We start from the raw sequence: 25,704 nt of genomic DNA on the forward strand, positions 1-25,704 counted from the left end.
CATGTTTACGTTATGAACATAAGAGGCTTATGGTTATTTAGGTTGTGGTTAGGCTTAGACTGCTCTTAGAGTAAAATAATGCTGACATTTTAGGTTTAAGCTAAAATAAGGCTGGGGCATTCATAATGTTTAACATGTTTAATATGTCGACATTGTGTGAATGTCGACATGTGATACCACACCCTTTTAGTGCTCCAAAATACACTGAGCCATTCTGGATAGTATCCTGTATCCGAAGCCACTAACGTACAGCACCCAGTTCATGCGGGACTAGATTTAAAGAAAAAACAATCTTCAAAAGTTAAGGATTAGTGCCAAATTGTATGACCTGGAAATTGTGAACACCTCCCAACATCGGAGCTGTGTAATGCTAAATAGGGGTGTGGCACTGGTGGGCATATTTTTAGGAATTCTGTGAAAAAGATTTAACCATTTAAACAGCCAATTGTCACTTGCTCCAATACATTACCGGATTTCCGTTCCAGCCAGCCAAATGTGTGGCCAGCTTAAAAGGTTCTAGGAAAAAACAAAAGCTAAAATATTCCCCCAAAAGGTTCAGACAGTCTTGGAGAGTATTTTGCCATCTGGTGACAAGATGCTGCGGCTGGGACAATCCTTCTGTACACAGTGGGGGAGGGGGAAGGAGGCGTCAGAGCCTCTGCTGGAGGCATCAGAGGCAGAGCTAGAGGTAAGAAGATCAACATCATGACCCCATCCTCCTTACCAGTGACTGTGGTTGTGCCCGTGTGTTACCCTATGCCTGCCACCAGTGCTGGAGTGTTTGCTCCAAGGGCCACCTACCCTCCCTCAATGTCTGCTGCTACTGACGCAGTGTGTATACATGCCTGAGCCCCATGTTATACCAGTCTGAGCATTGACATGAAATGTGTGTCAGGCCTTATGGGGTAGGGGGCTCAGAGGCTGGCTAATAAAGGAAAAGGACTCTATTTGGGGGGCACACTTAGAAAGTGTGCCCCCAAATAGAGTCCTTTTTCTTTTGGATATTATTAGATCACTGAATTTATGACTCTGGGATGCACCACTGGTAGACTAGGACTCTACCCATTATCTGAGGATTTCATATAGGGATCTTCCTGGTTTATATTGTATAGATACCTAGCTCATAATCACAACCAGTTTTTAAAAACAGCAAATATTAATGAATTCTCTATTTTTACATACTAATATTCTTAAACAAACTACTGTGTAACCTGTACGGTTAGGACCCCCTTTTTTTTTCTTTTTTACGATATAAAGGAGAATGACCGTGGAATATGAGGCTAAAATTTAAAGGGACGTGACTGTTGGGGCTGGAATATAAAGGTACGTTACTGTAGGGGCTCTGAGGATGGCATATAAGGGGGCTCTGGGGCTGGCAGATAAAAGGACATGACTAAGGGCGCTCTGAATATAAAGGGGCATTAGGTGGCTCTGGGCTGGTATATAAGGGCATGAAGGTTTTCTGGGCTGGCATAAAAAACATTAGGGGGTATGTACCCATCCTGTCCCGTATTTTGCCAGAACATAGATGGCAACACTATATATTAATTACCTTTTAAATATTAAATATGTTTTTGCCAAAGTTTGTTATCAAATATAAGTGTAAAGAATCCTCAGACCGAGCCTGCAAGATGCAGCTATTTGCTGACAAATAAAATCCTGGCAATAGGTGACTTGTTGCATGTAATGTGTGTGACAGTTTTATGTTCTGTACCTTATGTAACATTCTCATCTCCATATTCTGCCTCAGGCATATCTGCACTACATTGTAGCTTGGCCTGCAGTACATTGCAGTATAAACTACTTTACGATCAGAGCAGCGAGCAGCTAGGTAATCTTAACTATATATATATATATACATATATATGTAACTTTAAGATGATCCTGGCACATTTATCCATCCTGCCCTGTGGAAATTTTAATTACATTAAGAGAAAATGAACTGTGATGTAATGGTTGGTTTTTTAAAAAAATTTTTGTAAATCTCTGCCAAAGTTCTTTTTTTCTATATAATATAGAACTTTTTCTGCATTGGCATCATGTAGTGTAATATCTTGGAGTCCATTAACTCATTTACCTTTTAATTATTACCTCTCACCGAGGAATCATTCTTCCCTTGAATCTGTGTGAAGCAACTTTAAGCACAGTTCTTAAATATAGAAGTGGCAATTTTTTCCCCTCATTGCAGTCACCGCAGAGCTTTTACCACATGAATTAATTAATTGCTAAATGTATGCAAACAAGTCTTTGACTCAGCAGTGCCCTTACTCTCCACTATTCATGCATACTGGAAAATTGCTCTTGGCTTTTAATTCTCCCCATGCATTAAACAGAGCGAACTTGCTGAAATGTTTCCACATAATAGACTGAAAAAAGGCATGTCATATCCACATGGCCACATGGAGCTATTATTATATGTACTGTCTGATTATGGGATCTATTTACTAAGCAGTGTTAGGAGACAGAGTGAAAAGTGATAAGGTACCAGCCAATCAGCTCCCAACTGTCATTTGTCAAACACAGCCTGTGAGATGGCAGTTAGGAGCTGATTGGCTGGCACCTTAACACTTGTCACTCTTTCTCCTAACACTGCTTAGTAAATAGACCCCTATTAGTCTTAAGCTTACCTGAGCATAGGGACGCCCAGCGCTGCCTTGCCATATTCGTTTAACAAAGTGCAACAGCATAAACATCGGGAACATCGATGCACATCGGGCAGTCACGCAGCTTGCAAACACTGCGGCTGGTTGGACATGCAGAGGGCTCTCATACTCCGAAGGTGATCATAATGGCTAATTTATGCACGCCCATGAAGCGGCGTGTAAACGCTCAGACAAGCCTACGTTTCCTTAACCACCCCCAGTCACCTCCCCCAAACGCTGACTACTTGTCACTCACTTTGCGAGTGAATCCTCTGTGCGAGCGTAATCGCAAACCAATGACGGCGCGTGCGCAGTACAGATTTCAAATATGCACAATGGCTAAAAATCGCTCAATCTGAGTAAATGTCGGCATTGTGTAACTCTCTGAACCCGGCCCAGTGAATCTAACACAATTGCTGATGGCACAGGGCCATGGATTGCTCCAATCAGCTTATGTGATAGTAAACGTTGATCTGATTTGAATCCTGCAAGGTGGTAAGTGCTGGTGAAGAGGGTGATGGGCAAGATCGCGTCTGTGCTTGTGCATCAACATGGCCCATCTGCGGATTTGTATGCTGATTTGTTTTTGTTTTTTAATATGTTTATTTCAACTGCTTATTTTGAAGTTCCTTGCCCGACCTGGTATCCGAACCTTTTTACTTTACTTGGGTCCACCTACAAGTTTGTACATCTTATTTATATTTATTATAATTCATTACTTACACACTTACACTGTGCTATTGCGTGGGTTTTTTTTGTGTCTTTTTTACAATATTAATTTTCAGTATGTGTATGTCGTTATACATATAGCCGCTAAATCTATAAAATCTTGCGTCTGCCGGCAATTTGAAGGCTATTACATTTACCCAATCATGTAATAACTACCCAGTTTCTCATGCTGTTACTGGGTAACAAAAAGGAGTTTCCTATCTCCTACCATTTTGCAGACTACAGCATATAAAATACACAAGAATTGACAGCCAGAGTGAGGAAATTGTATAAGCCTTCAGTGACAGGTACTCTTTAAGCGTTATTCCAATATGCAATGTCTGATTCTTCCCATCTGACAGTAAGTAATTGAACATCGCCTCAGGATTAATCAGAACACAAACAGTAGAATCCTTCAGCAAGGCATCCCTCTGTGCTGATATTATTAATCCGCAGGAGAGAACTGATTACATAAACAGCAGCCAAGGTCAGGAGAGTGTCTTTCATAGATGTCTGTCACTGATTTCATCTATTTATTCAGATCTATACAGATGTGTCCTTATGCACCAAGCCTCAGTACGCCACGTGGCACAAGGGAGCAGCCAGGTCCCCGCCACATGTGTGTCTTTGGCATATTTTTTACTCCAAAAAGCATCTTAGTCTCCAACTGGTGCAACAAACGACTTCACAAGACTGCACTGATTAATCTGATATGCGACACTAGTATATCTGTGTGCCACAGAGTCTGTATATATAGCACAACACAACTTGCCGTGGTAAAAAGCCACGGTTGCTGCACCATAGCACTTTGTGTACCCATTCAGACTGACACACAAGTGTCACATATCAAATTAAACAGTGCAGTCTCGTGAAGCGTTTTTTTGTTACATCGGTTTGCGACTAAGGCATTGGCGGGCGAAAATGACAAGCCAAGTCAGATGGGACACTGAAGTGCCATTAGTCATGGAATAGCAGTATGTTAAGGTTATGGTACATTAGGTGGCGTCACTGTACTGTGACTTTTTGGAAATCCCCAGACCTGCATTAGTTGCAATCTGACATAGTCTGACAGTCAGTTTGAACACAGGTTAGGCTGCTCATTGGAAAGGTGACTTGAATTATGGGAGTTTGAACGGGGCATGATAGTGGGTGCCCAACAGATGGGTCATTCCATTTCCGAAGTTGTTCGGACATTCAGCATTCCTTGATCTACGGTGTCACGTGTGTACCGGGAATACCTCATAGAAGGCATTACCACACACCGTGGACACCACAGAGGCTGACCACGGATGCTTAATGATCATAACCAGCAGTGTCTGGCCGGAATTGTCTGTGGTAACAACAAGCAACACATTCAATACAGAAGGTACCATTCGCATATCCATCAGGTCAGTGCAGCATTCTTTGGCTTCCATGAGATATAGGAGCAGAAGACACACCAGAGTGCCCTTGTTAATAGTACAACAGCGGACCCTGGAGGACTGGCGACATGTGGCATGGTTCGATGAGTCATGGTTCCAGTTGTTTCAGGCTGATGGTAGGGTTCGAGTGTGGCGTAGACCCAATGAGGTCACATGTCAACAAGGCCCCATGCAAGCTGGTGGTGGTTCCATAATGGTGTGTAGTGTTCCCTCTAGCTCCGGCGGCAGGCAGGGCGCCGGAGCTAGAGAGGGCAATGTTGTGCGCGCGCCCGAAAAGGGGGCGTGGTTATGAAAAGGGGGCGTGTCTATAAGACGCGTCCCCCTTTTCGTCATACTTGGGGGCGTGCCCGGCGCTTACGGACATGCCGGGCAGCCCCCAAGCGCTGCAGAAAGGGAGAATAGACGCCGGGCGCATGCGCCCGGCGTCTATTCCCCGGCGGTGACCGGGTCACCGCATGTTTGTCCACCCGCGGGACACTGCGTCCCGCGGGTGAGAACGGCTCCCGCAGGCTGTTAGGGCAGGGCGCTTTTTGCCCTCCTCCTGGAGGGCAGGGTGCTTTTTGCCCTCCAGAAGGAGGGCAGGGCGCCGCGCCCCGCTAAAACAGCCTAGCGGGAACACTAGGTGTGGGGTGTGTTCACCTGGCATGGTTTGGGTCCACCTGAACATGTCATTGACCAGTAACCGCTAAGTTGCATTGCTTGGTGACCAATTGCAGCTCTTCATGGACTTCATGTAATCCCACAACGATGGAAGGATAATGCAATGTGTCATCGATCCCAAGTTGTCCAGAATTGGTCCGGAGAGCATTCTGGAGAGCTCTGACGAATCGTGTGGCCACCACATTTACCCGACATGAACCCAATCGAGAATTTATGGGATGTGGTGGAGAGGTCCATTCACACCCAAGATCCTGCACCTGCAAATATCAGGGAGTTGTGGGAAGCTGTCCAGATGGCATGGGTCAACATCTTTCCAGAGGTCTTCTGTCCACTTGTGGAATTAATGCCAGGTCGAGTTGCTGCACTTCGCTAGGCTAAAGGGGGTCCAATGTCATGACTTCAGTCAATAAACTCAAAAGGCAGATAATGATAATATCTAAGTTAACTGAAAGCCCTGAAGGCCCCCATACATCTATTACCGATTGGGGCAATTTTCCATTTTGCTGACGACAGGGTCAAGGAATCGGTAATATTTAACATGTGAAAGATCTTGTGTCAGAATCTGCAAATCAAGGATTTTTAACATGCAGAATTTCCAATTGGCGGAACGGAGCTGGAAATCCGATGTATTGGATCCCTTAACTCATTCAAAAATACACATCATGTCGCTTAAAATTGTTGCAATTATTTAAGTAATATAAAAATAAAGACAAACAGATCAAGACCATTTTTCTTATAAAAATTAGAACATTACACTCATTACATTATAACATAACTGATTTAGAATAAAGTACAGTATAAATGATCAGTGCATTTTACATAATTAGACATTATTATTTTTCTTTTTTTTCTTACTAATACTATGCCAAGGGGGGTTCATATTATCTTAAATCTGCAGTAAATTCACTTTATTAATGTAAATAAAGAGGTTATTGGTTTAAGTAACACAAAAACATTAAACCATAGGTGCTAATAATGTAATATAGATTCCAATAACACAGTTCTGCTGCGTCTGTAAATACGTCATTCGCAGTTAATTCTTGGACTCATTGAAGTACTACAATTCCCATCCTATCTAATTGACTGAGTCTTGAATATTGTTTTACACTTCAAATATGAGAAATGAGAGGATACAATCGGGTGTTAATAACACTTAAGGTGCATACACACTCAACGATTTTGTTACCAACGATTTTATGAACGATTTTCTGTCAGATTATCTGTCAGATTTTTTAAAGTGTAATGAACGATTTTTTTGAACTACAAACGATTTCTGCATATTCCCCTAATGAAAATCGTTGAGTTGACAAGTCTGACTAAACTACAAACGTGAACGCGCATGAGTGATTATCGTTCATCGTTTGACTCAGAAAGTGAACAATTTTTTCAAACGATTATCGTTAAAAGATATCGTTTAACGAAAATCGTTCAAAAAATCGTTGTGTGTGTATGCAGCTTTAATATTTAAAACAGAAATGTATTGTGTTGTTGGTCAGTACTGAAATACATGCACAGGGACAAATAAGCATTACAGTGGATAGATCTCAGAGAACAGGGACTGTCACCAGAAATTGGGGACATGGAAACATGATAAAATCCACTTTTAGAACATGATGTTTAGTAACAGATGGCCTTCACATTCTCTTGACCTTAATTTCAATGTTACATCTCCTGCCTCACGTTCTTTGTAAATGACCGATGTTTTGTTCCACTAGAATAATACTGTAGCAATAAAAATATTTGCAATTTTTTTTCCTTTTTCATCACCATTTATGTTTTACAACCCTATTTTGTCCAAGCACATTATAGGATATAACAAAATGTTCTATTAAGTCTCTTGATCCTTGCTCAGCGTGTCAAAGCTTTGTGTGCGCCTTTCGCTTTGAATTTAATCCAGGTCTCACCGCAAGTTCTAAAGTTTACTATTTGCTTATAGTCTTTATAATCCATTGTTTTATATCCATTATTAACTTTCTGGGCTTCTGCTAAGTACAGTGCGTTCAGAACAGATCATTGTGGACCAAACTCTACAGCCTTGGCCACTGTTGCTGCAGCAATTATCTTCTGTCTATTACAGAGGGAGACCACATGAGGAAAAAAACCGAGCGGGTTATTGGTTAATATCACTGAAATGTGCTATAAATGTGTTATATAAAGCAGGTGTCCCATTACTTTTTAGTAGTTTTAGTATTTCCTTTTAGCAATTATAATAAGTGTAATAGAGGTGATTCAGAGTTGAACGCAAATCCGATGGTTTGCATACAACGCCGATGTAAGATCTGCGTACATGATCTGTTCTTAGAGGCATCACTGGGTCTAGTGACACCCGTTGCGCACTCTATATCCTCCCCACCTACGTGCGGCGGAGACGTGCACGCCCAAAAAGGCGGTGTGGCCTCACAGGAAATCCCGCCCAGAATCCCCAGTGATGCTGGGCTGCCCCCGGAGGCTAGTTCCTGCACTTGTGGCTCCTGCTTTGTGACAGGAGAATGTCACACTGCAGCACCCAGCTCCTGTCACTGAGGAAGAGCTGGCATTTTGGTGTCTCCACATCGAAGGGTGACACCCGGGCACGGCCCGCACCCCCATAGCGACCCCGATGTCTGTTCTGCACATGTGCAGATCTCCTGCGAGATTGTTTTGCGGTTCCCAGACGTTTGGGACTGAAACGTGGACGGCGTCAGGCAGCGTCCCATAAAACTGGGGAGTGCCGACCCCGTTTTTTGGGCATGCCGAAGCCTGTAGCTGCATCATTGTACGCAGCATCACTGGTTTCAGCTGCCTGAAAACACCGGCCATCCAGAGTAACCTGAAGGTAACTGAGACGACCAATGGTCCGTCAATGCAGAGTGATCCGCTGCTGTGCCCTCGGATGCAGCTGTGGATCACAGAAGCTGGCAGGAGGCGTCTATTTACATCGGACATCTCCTGCGGCAGTAGCATCGCTGATGCGTTGTTTTTTTTTTTTTACCATCAAAGCAATTCAAGTAAAAATTCTAATTATTTATGACGCATTTATTACAGTGTTTTTTTTAAAAAGTTCTGAAATGTTGTTATATTTATTATTTCAATTTTATTGTTATTATTGACTTACTGTCATTTATAGTACATGTATTTTGCCCCGGATGTTCCAGCGCTTTCAAAAAACTTAACATGTCCGAGACTGAACTGATCATCTTCCCACCCTCCCGCATTACCTCCCCTTCCGCAATTTTGTTTATCTATTGAGAGTACTGTCATCCCCTCTAGCCCGCAAGTGTCCTGTCTAAATATCTCCAGGAAAAGACCCTTTTTCAGCCAGGAGGCAACCAATACCCTCATCCACTCACTGGTCATCTCCAGACTGGACTACTGTAACCTCCTCCGTGTCTCTCACCTCATGACTATATACGAAACTGTTAATAAATAAAATAAATAAATAAATCTTCCTCTGCAAATGTACTACATCTGCCTCTCCTCTACTACAACAAGCCCTACGTTGGCTCCCCTTCAGAAGGAATCGGTATGATTTACCGCCGGACGCACGTCCGGCGGTTGGAATCCCGACACCAGCATCACGGCAGCAGTGGAAATCCTGATCGTTCTCACGTAAGCATTAGCTAACCTAATTCTACCCCCTAACCTCCCCCCATTGCCTAAACCCAACCCCCCCTTCCCTGCTGCCTAAACCTGTCCCCCAGGGGGGTGCCTAACCCTAACCTCCCCCTGGGGGTGCCTAACCCTAACCCCCCCTTCCCCTAGCCTAAACCTAACCCCCCGGGGGTGAGCCTAACCCTAAGTCCCACCCGGGAACCCTAAACCTCCCCCCCCCACCGCGGCTATCCGCGCCCGGCGTCCCTTCAATCGGGATGCCGGGAGTCGGGCTCCCGGCGTATGTCTAATGACAAGCTTCGGATATCGACGCCTGTCTTTAGACCCATGCCGGGATATGACAGTCGGGAAGCCGGCTGTCGGGATTAGGTCCGCCGGCTTCCCGACTGCATACCCCTTCAGAACCCAATGCAAACTTATCACACTCACTTACAATGCCCTCGCCCAATCCTCTTCCATTTACATCTGACCTCCTCTCCCTTCACACTTCCGCCCACCCACTTCGCTCCACAAATGAATGCTGCCTCTCCTCCCAACTGATTACTTCCTCCCACACCCGCCTCCAAGAATTTGTCTGTGCTGCCCCTTACCACTGGAACTCTCTCCCTATCAGATTCTCTACTTCTCTACAAAACCAAACAGGCTCTCAAGATCCACTATTTTATCAAAGCCTATCCAGCTGCCACCCTATTTGTACATGTAGCAAACAGATACAAATGTATCCACATAATTAAGTTCAAATGAATACACACATCTGTCGCCTTACCCTTTTACAAATCAATTTAAACTAGACTTTGTAGCTGAGGACCGGTTGCAAATTTAAAAGTAGATCGCAGCAGCCACATTACTGTAGTATTAACATTAGTTGTAAGGATTATCATCGCCAGTGATCCGCCTCCAAACAGGCGCAAAGGCATCTATCTCGTGGCCAGAATGAGACGCACTTTGCACTAACACAACCTTACTGTACTTTGGCCACGTTTACCTTTCCACTCCCATCCAGTCTACCTTGTTGGAAGGGGTCATAGGAGCAAAACACCTGTCAGACATCATGGGAAAGGATGCAAAATTATTTTTGATACGTATGCTCAGTTGAAACAATACTTTTTGCAAAGGGGGGGGAGAGAGCGCAAATTGATTTGGGGTCCAAATTTGCATGAGCCCCATTTTGTGTTTTAGTTTGGACCCTAATTCTGTCAAATAACACGTTCTAAAGTTGCAGCAAATGTATTAATGCAAACCAACATGTTAAACTGCCCATATAATGGCTTCCTATGTATCTGTTTACAGAATTCCAACTTGATCCATCAGAAGGTGTTTCCTCCTACTGAGCGACACGGGTCTCCGATCTTGTCATTCATCATCCTGGAACAATTTAACGCGATCCGCCTGCTGCAAAGTATCCACCAGTCTCTGGCAGCTCTCAGTAAAGTTATCCGAGGGACATCATTGCTGACCTCTGAAGTACAAGGACTAGCAAGTGCTTTATTAGAACAGAAGGTAATGAAACCGTGCCTGCAAACAAAGGCCTACAACATATCACTTCAATGAGTTTCAAATGATTTGAGTTGATGACAATCCAAGAATTTAGCATGGAAATGATGGTCAAACATTAATGATTCATTATAAGTAACAGTGTACATTTGTCTGCGGTTAAAGGACCAATAATATCCATGGTTCATCATCTGTCAGTCTGTGTTTCCCTAGTTTCAAAGTGGTGTTTATAAAACATCCAGCAGCCAATAATATAATTGGATTGTTCACAGCATAGATAATTTCAGAAGATGACGTGTAGAGCTGCATGTGACGGAGGGCCTGATTCAGTAACGATCACAGTTGCTAATACACACGCAATCGGACAATTGTTGTGATATGCGTATGCAACTCAGTGCGCAAACTAGCCACTGCGATCGGGACTGACCACGCAGACCCATCGCAGAGTGATTGACAGGCATGGCCGTTTGTGAGTGGTGACAGGCGGTCGGTGAAACGCATGATGGGAACGCCTCCGTCTGGCAGCCATGCCCCCGGCACGCCCACCAAAGGGGGCATGCTGTCACTCACCATCGACAGCACGCCCCCTTTGGTGCGAGACCCGGAGCGACAGCTTGGCTGTCGCTATCAGGCTCTCGCGAATGCACACGACAGAGCTCCCTCCGTCGTGCGCATGCGCATTTGGGTACCATCGACCCGCTTGTGAGCATCCTGCGCTTGCGAGCAGGTCTGAATGAGACCCTAAGTTCTATACATAACGCAAGACTTAAAACTTATTTGTTAAGACACGGTAAAAAAAATACTGTCATACAGCCTGGCAGATACTCTATCGCTCTATAATATATTGAATTATGGATGTTTTTATATAGGCATCAATTATTGAATCTCGCTGCTTGGTTAAATGCAGAATATAGTTCATAGCATAATTAAATGCTTGCAGTCTCCTTCTCAGCTTGTAAATCTTGCTTTTCATTCCCTAGATAATTTTACTCCTTTGTAAGTAAATCTACAGTAAATGTTTGTGCACAAGTTCCTGGGCTGAAGTAATATGCATCTGCTATTGCCAGGCTGGTGAGGAAGTTAGAATAAAGCAGTTATCACGGCCAGGGCATTTCAGCATGGTTCTAGGCGGGTGTTACCTGTGAGGTCGTTGTGGCGCGGGCTGTCTGGTGGCGGAGCTGGTGTCTGGCGGGGGGCTTTGGCTGTGCGCATTGTTGTGCGGGCCTGTTGTCACTCTGCGCTGGTAAGGCCTGGCGGCGTCTCCATTCCGTTTGGCATGGGCGCCACCATTTTGCCTTCTGGCCATGTGATGCGGCTGGCCAATCCTGGTGAGTCACATGTTCCCTCCGGCCAGTAACAGCACGGCATGGGGTATTTAGGAAGGTTAAGTGCCTTCCTTCTTTGCCAGTGCAACGTGTATCTCAACCTAGCTGAGAGGGAGTTCTCTGTGCTTATCCTGTTCCTGTGAATTCGCTGTCTGCCAGTCTGCCTGTCAGCTCCTAGCTTCCGCTGGACTACCCGCTTCCTCCACCACCCTTGCCCATACCTGAGTGCCTGAGCCTGCTGACATTCTCCTCATTTGCCTTAGTTCACTACCTGCATACCTAGCTTATTATTTCCTGCATCACTACCTGCACACCTGGCTTATTATTTCCTGTATCACTACCTGCATACCTGGCTTATTATTTCCTGCATCACTACCTGCATACCTAGCTTATTATTTCCTTCATCACTACCTGCATACCTAGCTTATTATTTCCTTCATCACTACCTGCATACCTGGCTTATTATTTCCTGCATCACTACCTGCACACCTGGCTTATTATTTCCTGTATCACTACCTGCATACCTGGCTTATTATTTCCTGCATCACTGCCTGCATACCTGGCTTATTATTTCCTGCATCACTACCTGCATACCTAGCTTATTATTTCCTGCATCACTACCTGCATACCTAGCTTATTATTTCCTGCATCACTGCCTGCATACCTGGCTTATTATTTCCTGCATCACTGCCTGCATACCTGGTTGATTATTCCAGTCTCACCACCTGCACACCTGGACAGTTCTAATTGTTTCTACTTGGACATTAACCCATTACTCCCACCACAGAACTCTAGTGCACGTTTATATATACCTGGACTTTTATTTACTGCCATATTTTATGTCTACTCAAGCACGTATTAAAAACCTAGTTCTATATTCAAACCCGCTTCTGTGATCGCTCCTGCTACCACCCCGGGTCCACAAACAACCCAGAACATAACAGCAGTATATAGCTTGATGTCTATTTATGGCCAATATATGGTATTGTTTACAATCGTTCCAATCTCACACAGCTCTGTCAGGTACACAATGATTTCCAGACTACTTAGCATTAGCAGGGTGATGGCACAGAAGTCTCAACTTACCTTTATGCATAGAGAATGGTGATGGTAAAATTGCATGCAGTGTAATGCATACATTAATAGGGTGGTTCAGTTTCATAGAAAATAAGAACAAGTGGAACAAATGGAAATCTTTACGTTTTAGATTATTTCTAAATTGGTGACTTCATCCCCAGCTAGCCGAATGGGAGGGACTGATATAATGGGATCACCAACAACAACTCATAATTGCCTTCGCTCCCAGACTCCTGATCTCTGTACTGCAGGGCCCTTCTGTGCCTGTAACAGACAGAGTGATCAGTTAGCTGCCAATGGTAACTGATCACTCTGTTACAGGCACAGAACGGCCTACCTACCATACCAACAAATAGTCGAAAAATGTCCTGAGATTTAAACCGCTATGAGTGGGTGGGTTCCCAATGCCTCAGAGGGACTTCATACAGATGTGTCCTCATACACTGTGAATTAATCTGTTTATGAAGTGCTACAATGCAGTGTCCACGCCTATTTATTACTCCAAGTTTTGTTGTGCTTCACCTGCGACTTTGTACGTATGTAAAAGCAATTACTCTGTGGTTAATTATGCAGGCCAACGTCCTTGGGACACTGAGTGGTGTTTTACTGCATCTGCGATGTGACTAAGATGCATAATTTATGCTACTCCTCTCGGAGTGGCTCATTCGAGCCGGGTGTTCTGTGCCGGATGGCGTATAGACACTAGGTGTATGAGGACACATCTGTAGCTCGCTAGCTGGAGATTGGCACAGGGCCGGCCGGTCCGTTACGCCAGGTACGCAGCTGCGTACAGCGCCAAGCTATAAGGCCGCTGTCATCTCCTGAGTCCCGCCGCTGTGCTGTCCTCCACAGCCGCTGTCATTACAATTAGTCACACTGACTCATTGTATGCCGATGCACACTGCACAGCCAGCCGCCAGTGCCGCAGGTGCTGCACTGCCTGAACACCCCTAACCTCCCCCACTTATAGTCCGGGGAGGAGTGTGCCCTCTCTCTTCTCAGCTTCTCCCCCTAGTGTGACACAGCTTACAAGAGTCTGTGCCCGGCTGGAGGGGGAGGAGGGGCGCGATTTCCCCTTCCTCAGCTCCTCCACTTTCCATGTCCAAACCCCAGCTGCCTCTCTCTGAGTCTGTGATTGGATGCCGGGGATCTGATGTCACGATCTCGTGACCATCCCCGGCGTTAAGTCCAAGGTGGAACCATCCACGCGCTGCAGTGGGCACAGGTAAGAAAATGTATAAACTCTATTTGTCATGCACTGGCTGTCACTCTCTCCCTGTCTCTGTCACCCTCTCCCTGTCACCCAGTGCTGTCACCCTCTCCCTGTCACCTATTAGTTATTCTCTCCCTGTCACCCTCTCCTGGTGTCACCCTCTCCCGATCACCTGATCACCTAGTGCTGTCACCCTCTCCCTGTCGTCACTCCCTGTCACCCTCTCCTGGCGTCACCCTCTCCCTGTCACCCAGTGCTGTCAGCCTCTCCATGTCGTCACAATCTCCCTGTCACCCAGTGCTGTCAGCCTCTCACTGTCGTCACCCTCTCCCTGTCACAAACTGGCTGTTTCCCTCTCCCTGTCGTCACCCTCTCCCTGTCACCCACTGGCTGTCTCCCTCTCCCTGCCACCCACTGGCTGTCTCCCTCTCCCTGTCACCCAATGGCTGTTTCCCTCTCCCTGTCACCCACTGGCTGTCTCCCTCTCCCTGTTGTCACCCTCTCCCTGTCAGAAACTGGCTGTTTCCCTCTCCCTGTTGTCACCCTCTCCCTGTCACCCACTGGCTGTCTCCCTCTCCCTGTCACCCACTGGCCTCTCCCTGAATACGTATCTTAGGGTATAATTGTAGCTTAGCACCCAGGGTGGTACTGCTGCATAGGGGAACTATAACACTACATACATTTTCATGTGGCGGCCTATGTGTGTATTTTTTTTCATTCAAATCCTGTGTGTTTTATTACTTTTATGTGGGTGCTCATGTGTGCGTTTTCTCTCATGTGGGGGTCTATGTGTGTTTTCTTTTCTGCAAAGCGCTATGTGTTTTGGGTTTTTTTTCATGTGAAGCCTATGTGCTTTATTATTTTCATGTGGGGCCTGTGTGTTTTGTTTTTTTTTCATGTTGTGGCCTATGTATGTGTTTTTTATTTATCATGTGGGGTGACACCATTAGTTACTGCACTCGGTTACACCAACCCTAGTGCCGCCACTGAGTATAGTATTCAATTATACCCAAGTGTATATAAAGCTGGTCTTTTGATCTACAGTTTCTCTTTTGTCCTGATATTTCACACACCAAAATATGAGGGCTTTTTTTTCAACAGGGGTCGGCAAAATTTATATCCGCTTACCAAAAAAAATTAGGCTCGGCCCGGCCCTGCAGGGGCGTATCTATAATGGGTGCAAGGTGTGCAGTCAGGGGGCCCCACACACCCTGCACCCAATTAAATATACTTACCTCTCCATCCGCCTGGTGCTGGCCGCACAGCTGCAGAAATCACCGGGAAAATGGGCAAAATTTTCCCGGTGATTCGCGCATGCGCAGTAGTGATGTCCTGGAAACACGGCACGGGTGTCATGTACCCAGAGACCGGGGCATGCACAGTAGACTCTTGAACAATGCCAGAGTCTACAGCCCCACCAGAGAGGAGGGGGCCCGAACGGAGCCTGCACACGGGCCTCCTCCTCTCTTAAAGCGCCCCTGAGCTTGGAGGTAAGGGAATAAAGAATTGCTCATATAAATTCCTATGGCGATGAAAACATTAAAGTGGACCCGTCATGTACACTCAGCAAGGGCAGTCCGTTAGCTGGGTGACACAGTATACAGTATGTGACTTCATACCTCAGTATCACTAGTTATTAGGGAATTTCTAGGCCTCATTTCCTCATTTGCCATTTTCCTATAGCTATGTACTTACACATGTTACCGGAGCTGCTGTCCTTTTCATGATTTATATTTTTTATTTAGTGTCCTCTCTCCTGGCAAAACAAATGGGAAGGGCCTGAAGATCCGTTGCAGTACCTCAGAGGACTGGTCTCCCGAACGGTGGCAATCCAGGTAATAACATGACGTTTCTGAATGTGTGAGCGGCAATGGTTTAGTGACCGATAGCACACATGCAGATACCATTGTAATAGATAGAGATGTTCCACAAATGGATCTTTGTGGTTTATTAAATATGTTACACAGACAAGTTGAAATGTTGTTTATTTCTGTGGCTGCTGTGAGGACCCATTGGGCTACATATATAAGTGGTGTGTTGGTACTCCGCTGTGGTTTAGCGCTAAATTACCAATGTATGGTTTTGGTCTGATATTATGGATAGGAGAAATTGTTTGCATGACATGAAGTGTGGGCTCCCTCCCTGGGGTGTCTCGTTGTTGTCCAGATATTGTAAGAAAAGTAACTCCCTGTGTGACTCTGCTGTGTCTGAGGCATGCTGTGGTGCTCTCTGTTGCGGCATGACAGAAAATGGCTGCGCAGGGTACTGCCTACCCTCCAACATGGCCCCTCCCATCAGGTACAATATGCTCTGCTTCTGGACTTACCACCTAACTAATGATTGCAGTCACCTGTGTTGAGCTAGTTAATTGATGAGAATAATGTTTCAACACAGGTGGCTGAAATCATCAATTAAGAAGGAGCAGAGCATTTTGTACCTAATGGAACGGGTCATGTTGGAAGGTCTGGGTACTGTGCTGTACCGTTGTGTCCTCACAAACCTATTCTCAAATTGCGCCAAATAGCTTCGTTTGGAGCACCTCAGATTATGCGACTAAGCCCTTCACACAGTTTTGCAATGAATGTCCATCTTATTTGCACCACGGTTATGAGAAAAGTACAATGCATGAGTGCCTTTGAATACTTCTGCTGGCTTTGCATGCAGCAGCATTGTGTGCCTCAGATGCTAACCTGGGAAAGAGTCCAAAGACCGAAGATGCTGCGACGCAGCTTTGTGCTCAATCTGCGACCTTATACCAGCTTGATTGCAACAAAAATGCAAATCTTAAGCTCCCAGTACTCTAAGTGACTTTGTATGCAGCTGCAATGTCACACATGGTAAATTAAGATATAGGTATGAAAGTCAGAGAATCCCAACCCATCGTGGAGCGTAAAAGTAGTGCCATACGTCTCGCACCATATAGCGCAAAAAGGATGGGTGAGTGAGGACACATTTGTAAGCGCCAGAGAGTGTGTGTGGTGTATAGAGGCACACACTCCTCTTTATCAGTGGGGATCCGTGTATTGTCTGACACCACACAGTAACATCAGCATCTCACATAGGTCGCTTACCCTGGCTCTGGGAAGAGAAAAGTGACCAGAGAGTGTGTGCGGTGTATAGAGGCACACACTCCTCTTTATCAGTGGGGATCCGTGTATTGTCAGACACCACACAGTGACATCAGCATCTCACATAGGTCGCTTGCCCTGGCTCTGGGAAGAGAAAAGTGACCAGAGAGTGTGTGTGGTGTATAGAGGCACACACTCCTCTTTATCAGTGGGGATCCGTGTATTGTCAGACACCACACAGTGACATCAGCATCTCACATACAGTAGGTCGCTTGCCCTGGCTCTGGGAAGAGAAAAGTGACCAGGGAGTGTGTGCGGTGTATAGAGGCACACACTCCTCTTTATCAGTGGGGATCCGTGTATTGTCAGACACCACACAGTGACATCAGCATCTCGCATAGGTCGCTTGCCCTGGCTCTGGGAAGAGAAAAGTGACCAGGGAGTGTGTGCGGTGTATAGAGGCACACACTCCTCTTTATCAGTGGGGATCCATGTATTGTCAGACACCACGCAGTAACATCAGCATCTCACATAGGTCACTTGCCCTGGCTCTGGGAAGAGAAAAGTGACCAGGGAGTGTGTGTGGTGTATAGAGGCACACACTCCTAAATCAGAGAAATATTGGGGTGCCTAAGCACCCACAGAGCTGGCGCTTTTGTGCATGTGACCAGGTGGCTTGTAACTTGTCTGATAGAATTCCTTTTCTACAATGTACTCTGAGTAAAGAAAACAATATTTTGTTTGCCACAAGCAACTGAAATGACTCCACTTACACAATACACTATTTCAACCACCCACTTGGATGTAGCAGAGCGGATTGGCGTAATGGTTAGCACTGAGGTCTTGGGTACTATTCCCACCACATCCCTAACTGTGGAGTGTATATGTTCTCCCCATGTTTGTGCGGTTTCTTCCATGTGCTCCAGGTTCCTCCCACAAATCAAAAACGTACAAGTAGGTTAATTGGATTCTGCCAAAAAAAAATAACGTGTGTGTGTGTCAGGGGTAGGGAATATAGATTGTAAGCTCCACTGGGGCAGGGACTGGTGTGGATGTCGATATATATATTCTGTAATGCGCTGTGGAATATGTGCGCTGTATACATTACTGGCAATAAACTATACAAAGTTTGCTAATATTTATGTCTGTGTTGTTATAAGCCATCAGTTATCATTGTCAATAAGGTCAGATCGTAAATTGATCACAAGAGTATGACTCTTAGGGATAAATTCAGTTAACTCACCCCCGCATGCGAGGGGTTCAAGTTACTGTCGCAGCGGCTTTTCAATGGCGGCAACGGCATCGGGACTCGCCGTTTCTCTCCCAAGATTAGTGGGTTTTTGTACGCAGTCATACTAGACTGTGAATAAAAAATCTACGAATGCCGCGGTACCGTAAGTGCATTTTACGAATTAGCATTTGTAACTAAATACAAAGACAAAATGTACTAAGGGTATGCCGTTTTATCAGAGGGAATAAGGTGATTAGCAGAGAGTGATGAAACAAACAAATACACGTCCATTGTAGGAAAATAAAGGAAAATGTTCATGTGAGCTTCATACAGAGTAGCATTTATTTAACAAGGGTGAAACACGTTGATTAGGTGAACTGCACTGCTGCCATTGTGGTGGTTGCATTCATTTTCTCTTCCTGCAAAATGTAGAAGGTTTATTTTGCTACACAACCTGTAAACAGACAGTTAGGAGCTGATTGGTTGGTACTTTATCGCTCTCCACTTTATCTCTCCCCAAGGCTTAGTGCATCCCCTCCCCGTATATTTCAATGACAGTTATACATACAGCACTTTACAAATCATTAGTGACATCACTGCTTGCCAGATTTATGTCGCATTACATTATCTCCCATTGTTATGAAAGACTGAAGTAGGACTGATGGGCGTTCTGTGTGTGTGGATGACCCACAAGCGGGCATGCTTAACACTTCTGTATGTATTATTTAATTACCTTCTCCTAAATTACATTGAAACTAAATAAAAGGGGGTCATTTTAATTGATTAAAAATCAATATAGATCGATCAATATTGATGTTGTGTTAAGGGCTACATCACACATTTATTAACAGACAATTTTTTGTATATTATTTTTAAGTGTCCGTAAAAAATGTGCACTATAGTCTCTGAAACACAACATCGATGTTGATCGATTTTAGATCGATTTTTAGTTCATTAAAAACGACCTTTAATATGTATATGTAGATCTCTAATACAATTTATACCAATATTCGGTGAATTAAGCCAGCGTTCCACAAACAGTCCGAATTCACACTAACCATTTTCGAATGAACACCAGTAGATTTTCTGTGCGTGGCTGGATGATGCGGCCGCTGTTGCTACCTAATAAAACACTTTACAAACCCTCTGATGGGATGTTACGCCGAGGGAAATAAAACAGTTATGCTAATTGCAACCTTTCCAAGCTCCATGTTCCACGTTTCCAGCTAATAGAGGACCTTTGTTTACATTTTTTAATCATTTTGCAATGGAGATAAACCTTTCTTCTTTTTCTGTTCTTTTGTGTAACAGCCAGGAAAATTAGAATGAGACAGTGTCCCTACAGTCGCTGTTACCATTTGTCTTTAATGGAAAAGTGTCCAGTCCTGAAAGCTAATGCTGTTCTATTACCACAAGTACATGCAAAGTCTGTACTGAGGCTGTAGTCATCTAGTTCCACACAACATTGTGCCTTATATAAACACACCAGTGTGTTGTAGACTTACGTGCCTTTCATAGTAATATAGCTGGACGTGATGAGAGCTTGGGAGATTTTATATATATATATATATTATATATATATATACACACATACATATGATACATATATATATATAATATATATAACCACATAGTGTCCACATTCACGTTTTGTGAAATTCAATGCTGGGGTAGATGACCCAAGCAAGGTAAATACCTTGCTAAAAAGACAATCTCCAAAAAATGAGGGTGCACTCACGGGCTTCATAGAATGTTCATAAAATATTTGATTTTATTTAAGTCATCTTAAAAGTAAATCCATCTGATGGCTGTACTTTTAAGATTACTTAAATAAAATCAAATATTTTATGAACATTCTATGAAGTCTGGTGAGTGCACCCTCATTTTTTGGAGATTATATATATATAATATGTGTGTGTGTGTGTAGTTATATATATGTGTGTGTGTATGTATGTATATATATATATATATGTGAGTGTGTGTATATATATATATATATATATATTTATTTATTTATTTATTTATTTTAGACAAATATCAAGAAAATACATAACATTACTTGGAGCTTTTGCTGAAAGAACCTCTCTTTTTCCAGGACAATTTCACTTTTATCCAATTTGCTATCTGTAAGGTTTATTTGATCTACCATATAAAATAAAAATACTGGTATTTACATTATGCAACGCCGTAACAGGGCTCCACCCCCTTAACCTGTGTTGTCACGATGATACGCCTAGGGGGCGGTGCCCAACTCTGGGAAGTAGAGCACTGCCTGGAGCTCCCCGGTTCTGCAGTAGCGCTGCAGGGTGACCTTAACCCCCCCTCTAAGTGCCTAAATCTAACCCCCCCTTCCCGCTGCCTAACCCTAAGTCCCCCTGGGGGGTGCCTAACCCTAACCCCCCCCCCCCCTTGGGTACCTAACCCTAACCCTCCCTCCCCCTAGCTTAACCCTAACCTTCCGGGGGGGTGCCTAACCCTAAGTCCCCCGGGAGCCCTAAACCTGACCCTCCCCCCCCCCCCCCCCTTCCGCGTGGCTATTCGCTGCGGCGCCCGGCATCCGCTCGATCGGGATGCCGGGTGCCGGTCTCCAGACGTCGGGCAAATTACAGGCGTCTACATTTAGACGCATGTCATTTGTCCCTAGTCGGGATAAAGCAGTCTGGAAGTCGGCGGTCGGCATTTACACCGTCGGGTTCCAGACTACATCCCATTCGGGAGCCGTGGACAGTCACAGTTATGCAGAACAACTACAGATGATGTTTGCAAAATACTGTAGGTGTAGATGTGAGACAGAGGGTCTGGTTGTGTGTGTGATCTCCTCATGTCACACTAGCCGGACCTCGCGCCTATAAACGGGTACAGCTAGGCAAAAATAAGCGCATGATATCATAAACACTTATATTGGTTTTACACAATACCTGTATGTTTTTCTGTGCTTGTCAGTGACACTTTCTGCCCTATAATAATGCATTGAGCTGACCTCTGTCTGCTCTGAACATCTGTCATCTTTTTCTTTCCAAAACTGTTTATTACAGACTTCGCTTTTGGGTTCCACAAAAATGCCGGCGTTACTTTCCGGCTATAAAAAGAGGATGCCAGATTTTGTCCATGTTCCTCCATTTAAGCCTCAACTGGTATACCACATGCAGATCATAAATCAGACATTCCACCTTTGTGTGTAAATGTTTTTCCTGACCACAGCAATGTTTATGAGGCCTGCAAAGTGCAGTGCTATACAATCAGATCCCTTTCATCTTGCAGCTAGTTTCTGTGCCATGTGCTGCTGCTGTGATACTCTTATAGCTGAAACTCTCCAAATACAGCAAATAAAAAGGGTTGTAATCCTAAGTGGTGCAACGAGAGAGAGAGGATGGGAATGGATTTCCTGTAGGACTTTACTTGCAGAAATGGAGTTATCTTAACAAATGATTAAGTTTAGCCACAAACACATATGTCACCTTAATGTTGAGCATACATTATCAGAACAATTAACTTAATCAACAAGATACATTTACTGTTTTTTGCATCCTAACACATAAAATATGGAGCCGGTGGAGTGATGAGAGAGGACCATCAGCCGGGTGAGCAGAAGGCCATATTATAGGATTTTGCAGTAGTCAAGGCAAGGCCTCCGAGACTTTGGGCGAGCCCGGGTGCTGGGGTATGTGGCCATTGTAGGGGCACTGACTATGCCCCCATAATGTATACATTGCTATGGTGCACCCAATGTATGGTGTTTGGGGAAGGGCATAATATAGGCATTGTAAGGGGACAGGATTGTATCTTCCCTGAACTCCTGAGCCCCAACAGAGGTTGCCCCCCTTTCCCTCAGTGCCCCTGAGTCAAGGCAGGAGATGCAAGAATGAATAAGGGTTTATGTAACTTCGTGAGTTAAGAATGGACATATTGGGGATGTGATTCGAAGGAGGAGGCCACGAGATAGTGCAAGGGACTGGATGTGTGCAGTGAAACTGAGGACAGAGTCAAGGATGACACTTAAGCTGGCCACACATCTAAAGATTATCTGCCCAACCAGTCAACTAGTTGATTGGTTGGAATGAAAATCTGGTAAGGAATACAGGGCCTGATTCAGACCCACTCGCGAGCAGCTGTCCGCTCGCAAGTGGGTCGATGTTATGGACTGAGCATGCGCACGACGGAGGGAGCTCCGTCGTGCGCATGCGCCAGACGCGATGAGCGAAGGAAAGTCCTTCGCTCGTTGTGTCCGATCAAAGGGGGCGTGCTGTCAATGTTGATTGACAGCACGCCCCCTTTGGTGGGCGTGCCGGGGGCGTGCCTCCCTGACGGGGGCGTTCCCACGGGAACGCCTCCCGTCAGAAGCCGGCCCACTGACATCACTAGTGATGTCAGTGGGAGTGATTTTGGCTCTGATAGAGCCAAAATCACTCCGGAGCTTGCGGTTGAAAACCTCAACCGCAGGCTCCGGCTCGCAATTTCGATGGTCGCGATGGTCTCGACCATCGCGGCCATCACAAAGCACGCTCGTATAGCCTGTGGGTGGTGACCCACAGCTATACGAGCGTCCAGGAGGACGCTCCATGAAAATGGAGCCCGGCCCTCATTCAGAGCGTGCGCTCTGCTCAGAGTGTACGGCTCTGAATGAGGGCCACAATCAGCAGTTTGCTCCCAAACCCTGGAAAATGGACCAAAACACTTGTTTGAACAAATAGTTTAGATCAAACATTTAACAAACTTGTCTGAATGACCATTTTCATCTGTTTTCTGGCATTTAGGAGCAAATTGTGAATCATCATTTACTCCCATACGTTACCAGATTTTCATTCCAACCAATCAACAAGTTGGCTGGTTGGATGTAAGTTGGTCTAGTGTGTGGCCAGCTTAAGGCAGTGGACTCGGGAAGCAGAGGAGATAGTGATATTATCAACATCAAGGGAGACTGGTGAGGTTTTCGTAACCCTAAGAGGTAGAAGATGATGAGCTCCCTTTTGGACATATTGAACTTTAGGTAGCATTGAAATATCCAGTTTGAGATGGCAGAGACAGGTAGACACATGGGATAATACAGATGGAGAGAAGTCAGAGAAAGAAAGGTAGCTTTCTGTGTTATCAGCATAGAGGTGGACGTAGTAGCCAAAGGAGCATATAAGTTCACAGAGTGAACAGGTATAAAGATGGAAAAGTAGAGGTCTAAGAACAGAGCATTGAGGGATCCCAATAGATAGAGGGAAGTGGGCGAGAGTTGTGTCAGTGGTAGAGACACCACAGGAGTGTTCAGAATGGATGAAGGTGACTCAGGATAGAACAGTTCTGCAATGCCCTAGGGCAGAGGTTCCCAAACTCTGCCATTACAGTCCATGTTTAAGGATATCCATGCTTTAACCATTTGTAATCAAGCATGGATATCCTTAAAACCTGAACTGTAATGGCAGAGTTTGGGGACCTCTGGCCTAGGGAATTAAGGGATTGATAAGCTTGCAGGACAGCAACGATAAGCAGAAGCTTTATGGCACAGGCAGACTAGTAAGCAGTACAATACAGAGACAGAATGGCACTTACTATTTTCATATATTATACAGGTGTGTTATCATACATCTAGCCTCAATACGCCACACATGCGGCTTGCCTGGCGTGAGTGAGCCACCCGCCCTTTGCTTCTCTGCTTTTTTTTTTGTCAAAAATGCCTCTAAGTTGCCATGCGATGTGACTAGGATGCACCTGCAGACTGTGCTGATTAATTTCATATGTGACGCCTGTATATCTGAGTGTGACTGAGTCTGTATATGAAGCACAACGGAGCTTGGAATAAACAAAGCTGTGGCCGCTACATTGTAGCACTTTGTATACAGATTCAGAGACTCGGTCACACACAGATATACAAGTGTCACATATGAAATGAATCAGCACAGTCTGCTGGAGCGTCCTAGTTGCATCACATTGCAACTTATATACATTTTCAGCAAAAAAAGATGCAATAAATATGGCCTGGCGCGCCGTGAGGGGCTTTTTAGCACAACTGCAACAAAGGTGTGTAAGGTGTGTAAGGACACATCTATGTGTTTTAAAAACTTAATAATTTCCATTATGGCTTACTCTTGCTGTCCTATTAAACTTCTATATATTTTTTAAACTGCATGGCAAGTCCACTTTACATGTCAATGTTCTATGTTCCTGATTCAGCAAGGATCGCTATTCTGCTAATACGCACACATAGCAGTTGCTAATATCAGCGGTGCTATGCAAATAATTGCATTCGCATTGCGATCACAGTTTAAGATAAGGACGCCCACTCCCACTTTCCGTATACTAGGGCAATATAGCGAAATAATCGGTAACATCGGATCCATACGCACAGCTAAGACAGGTCAGACCTCACTCAGGAATTGCAAACTTCAGCGCACGCTATGAGGCCTCAGGCTGCATATGGTATCGCAATGGCTAATTTATACGCCTCGTTAAAACGCACTCGCACGGCCATTACCACCCACAAACGGAAGTTCCTGTCAGTCACTCTGCGATGGGGCTGCGTTGCCACTGCAGTTCCGATTGCACCGGCTGGTTCAATCGGCTGATTGCGTGCGTATTAGGAACTGCAATCCTTGTTGAATCAGGCCCTGTGTCCCCTTTTAGGATATTAAACTAAGTCTATAGTTTGATATTTTCAGCTCCCTGAAGGGAAACTATTTACTTGTTCCCCTGATTGTCCCTTTATGCTGTAAAATTAGCCAGAAGTAATAGTCTTCATCATCTGAAGCAAGACAGTGTTATCTTAATGCTCCAGAGATGTTATATATCAATGCGAATAAAGAGAGACATTTGTTGCCATGGAAATCAAGGTCTCTTATGCATTTTTTTTTTTTTTTACCAAACAGTTAATGCCAGTTAATGTAATGCTTTACATTGCTGTGTATAGATCGGCATTTAAATGAGGAGCGTTTACAAAGTACTTGAAGATGGTGATTAGACTCCTGAAGGAAGTTAATGATATTTTCATTTCAAATGTGACGGGGGTCACCTATTACAAAAGTTGAATTGGATACAGTCATTTTGAAGCATGAACTAGATTTGCAGACTACAGAAATCAATCAGTACAGTCGGTCTTTAGCGTCTTCGTAGTCAGGCTATTCTGATTCACAGACATGTGTTGGAGTTTCCTAGTGGGGACAGGACGTGGTCCTCTGGGCTATGAATCCTGTAAATGTAAAAATCAGTTTTGCCTCTAAATCATCCTTTGAGCATTGGATTACCTTCCCTATAAACTTGAATGTCCTGTACAATTAAATTGCTTAAATAGT

General features: G+C 44.7%; 1 protein-coding gene across 2 annotated transcripts in view; it reads left to right on the forward strand.

Annotated features, from left to right (window-relative positions):
- DYNC2H1 (dynein cytoplasmic 2 heavy chain 1) overlaps window positions 1–25,704 on the forward strand; it is a 480,449-nt gene that overhangs the window by 380,700 nt on the left and 74,045 nt on the right. For both annotated transcript variants that reach the window (XM_088456705.1, XM_088456706.1), the window contains 2 exons: window positions 10,313–10,522; window positions 15,877–15,966. In XM_088456705.1, the coding sequence (XP_088312831.1) occupies window positions 10,313–10,522; window positions 15,877–15,966 (300 nt within the window). The remainder of the gene's footprint in view (window positions 1–10,312; window positions 10,523–15,876; window positions 15,967–25,704) is intronic.

This window comes from Taudactylus pleione, unplaced genomic scaffold (genome assembly GCF_031769625.1).
Source record: "Taudactylus pleione unplaced genomic scaffold, aTauple2 ptg000711l, whole genome shotgun sequence".
NCBI classification, from domain to species: domain Eukaryota; kingdom Metazoa; phylum Chordata; class Amphibia; order Anura; family Myobatrachidae; genus Taudactylus; species Taudactylus pleione.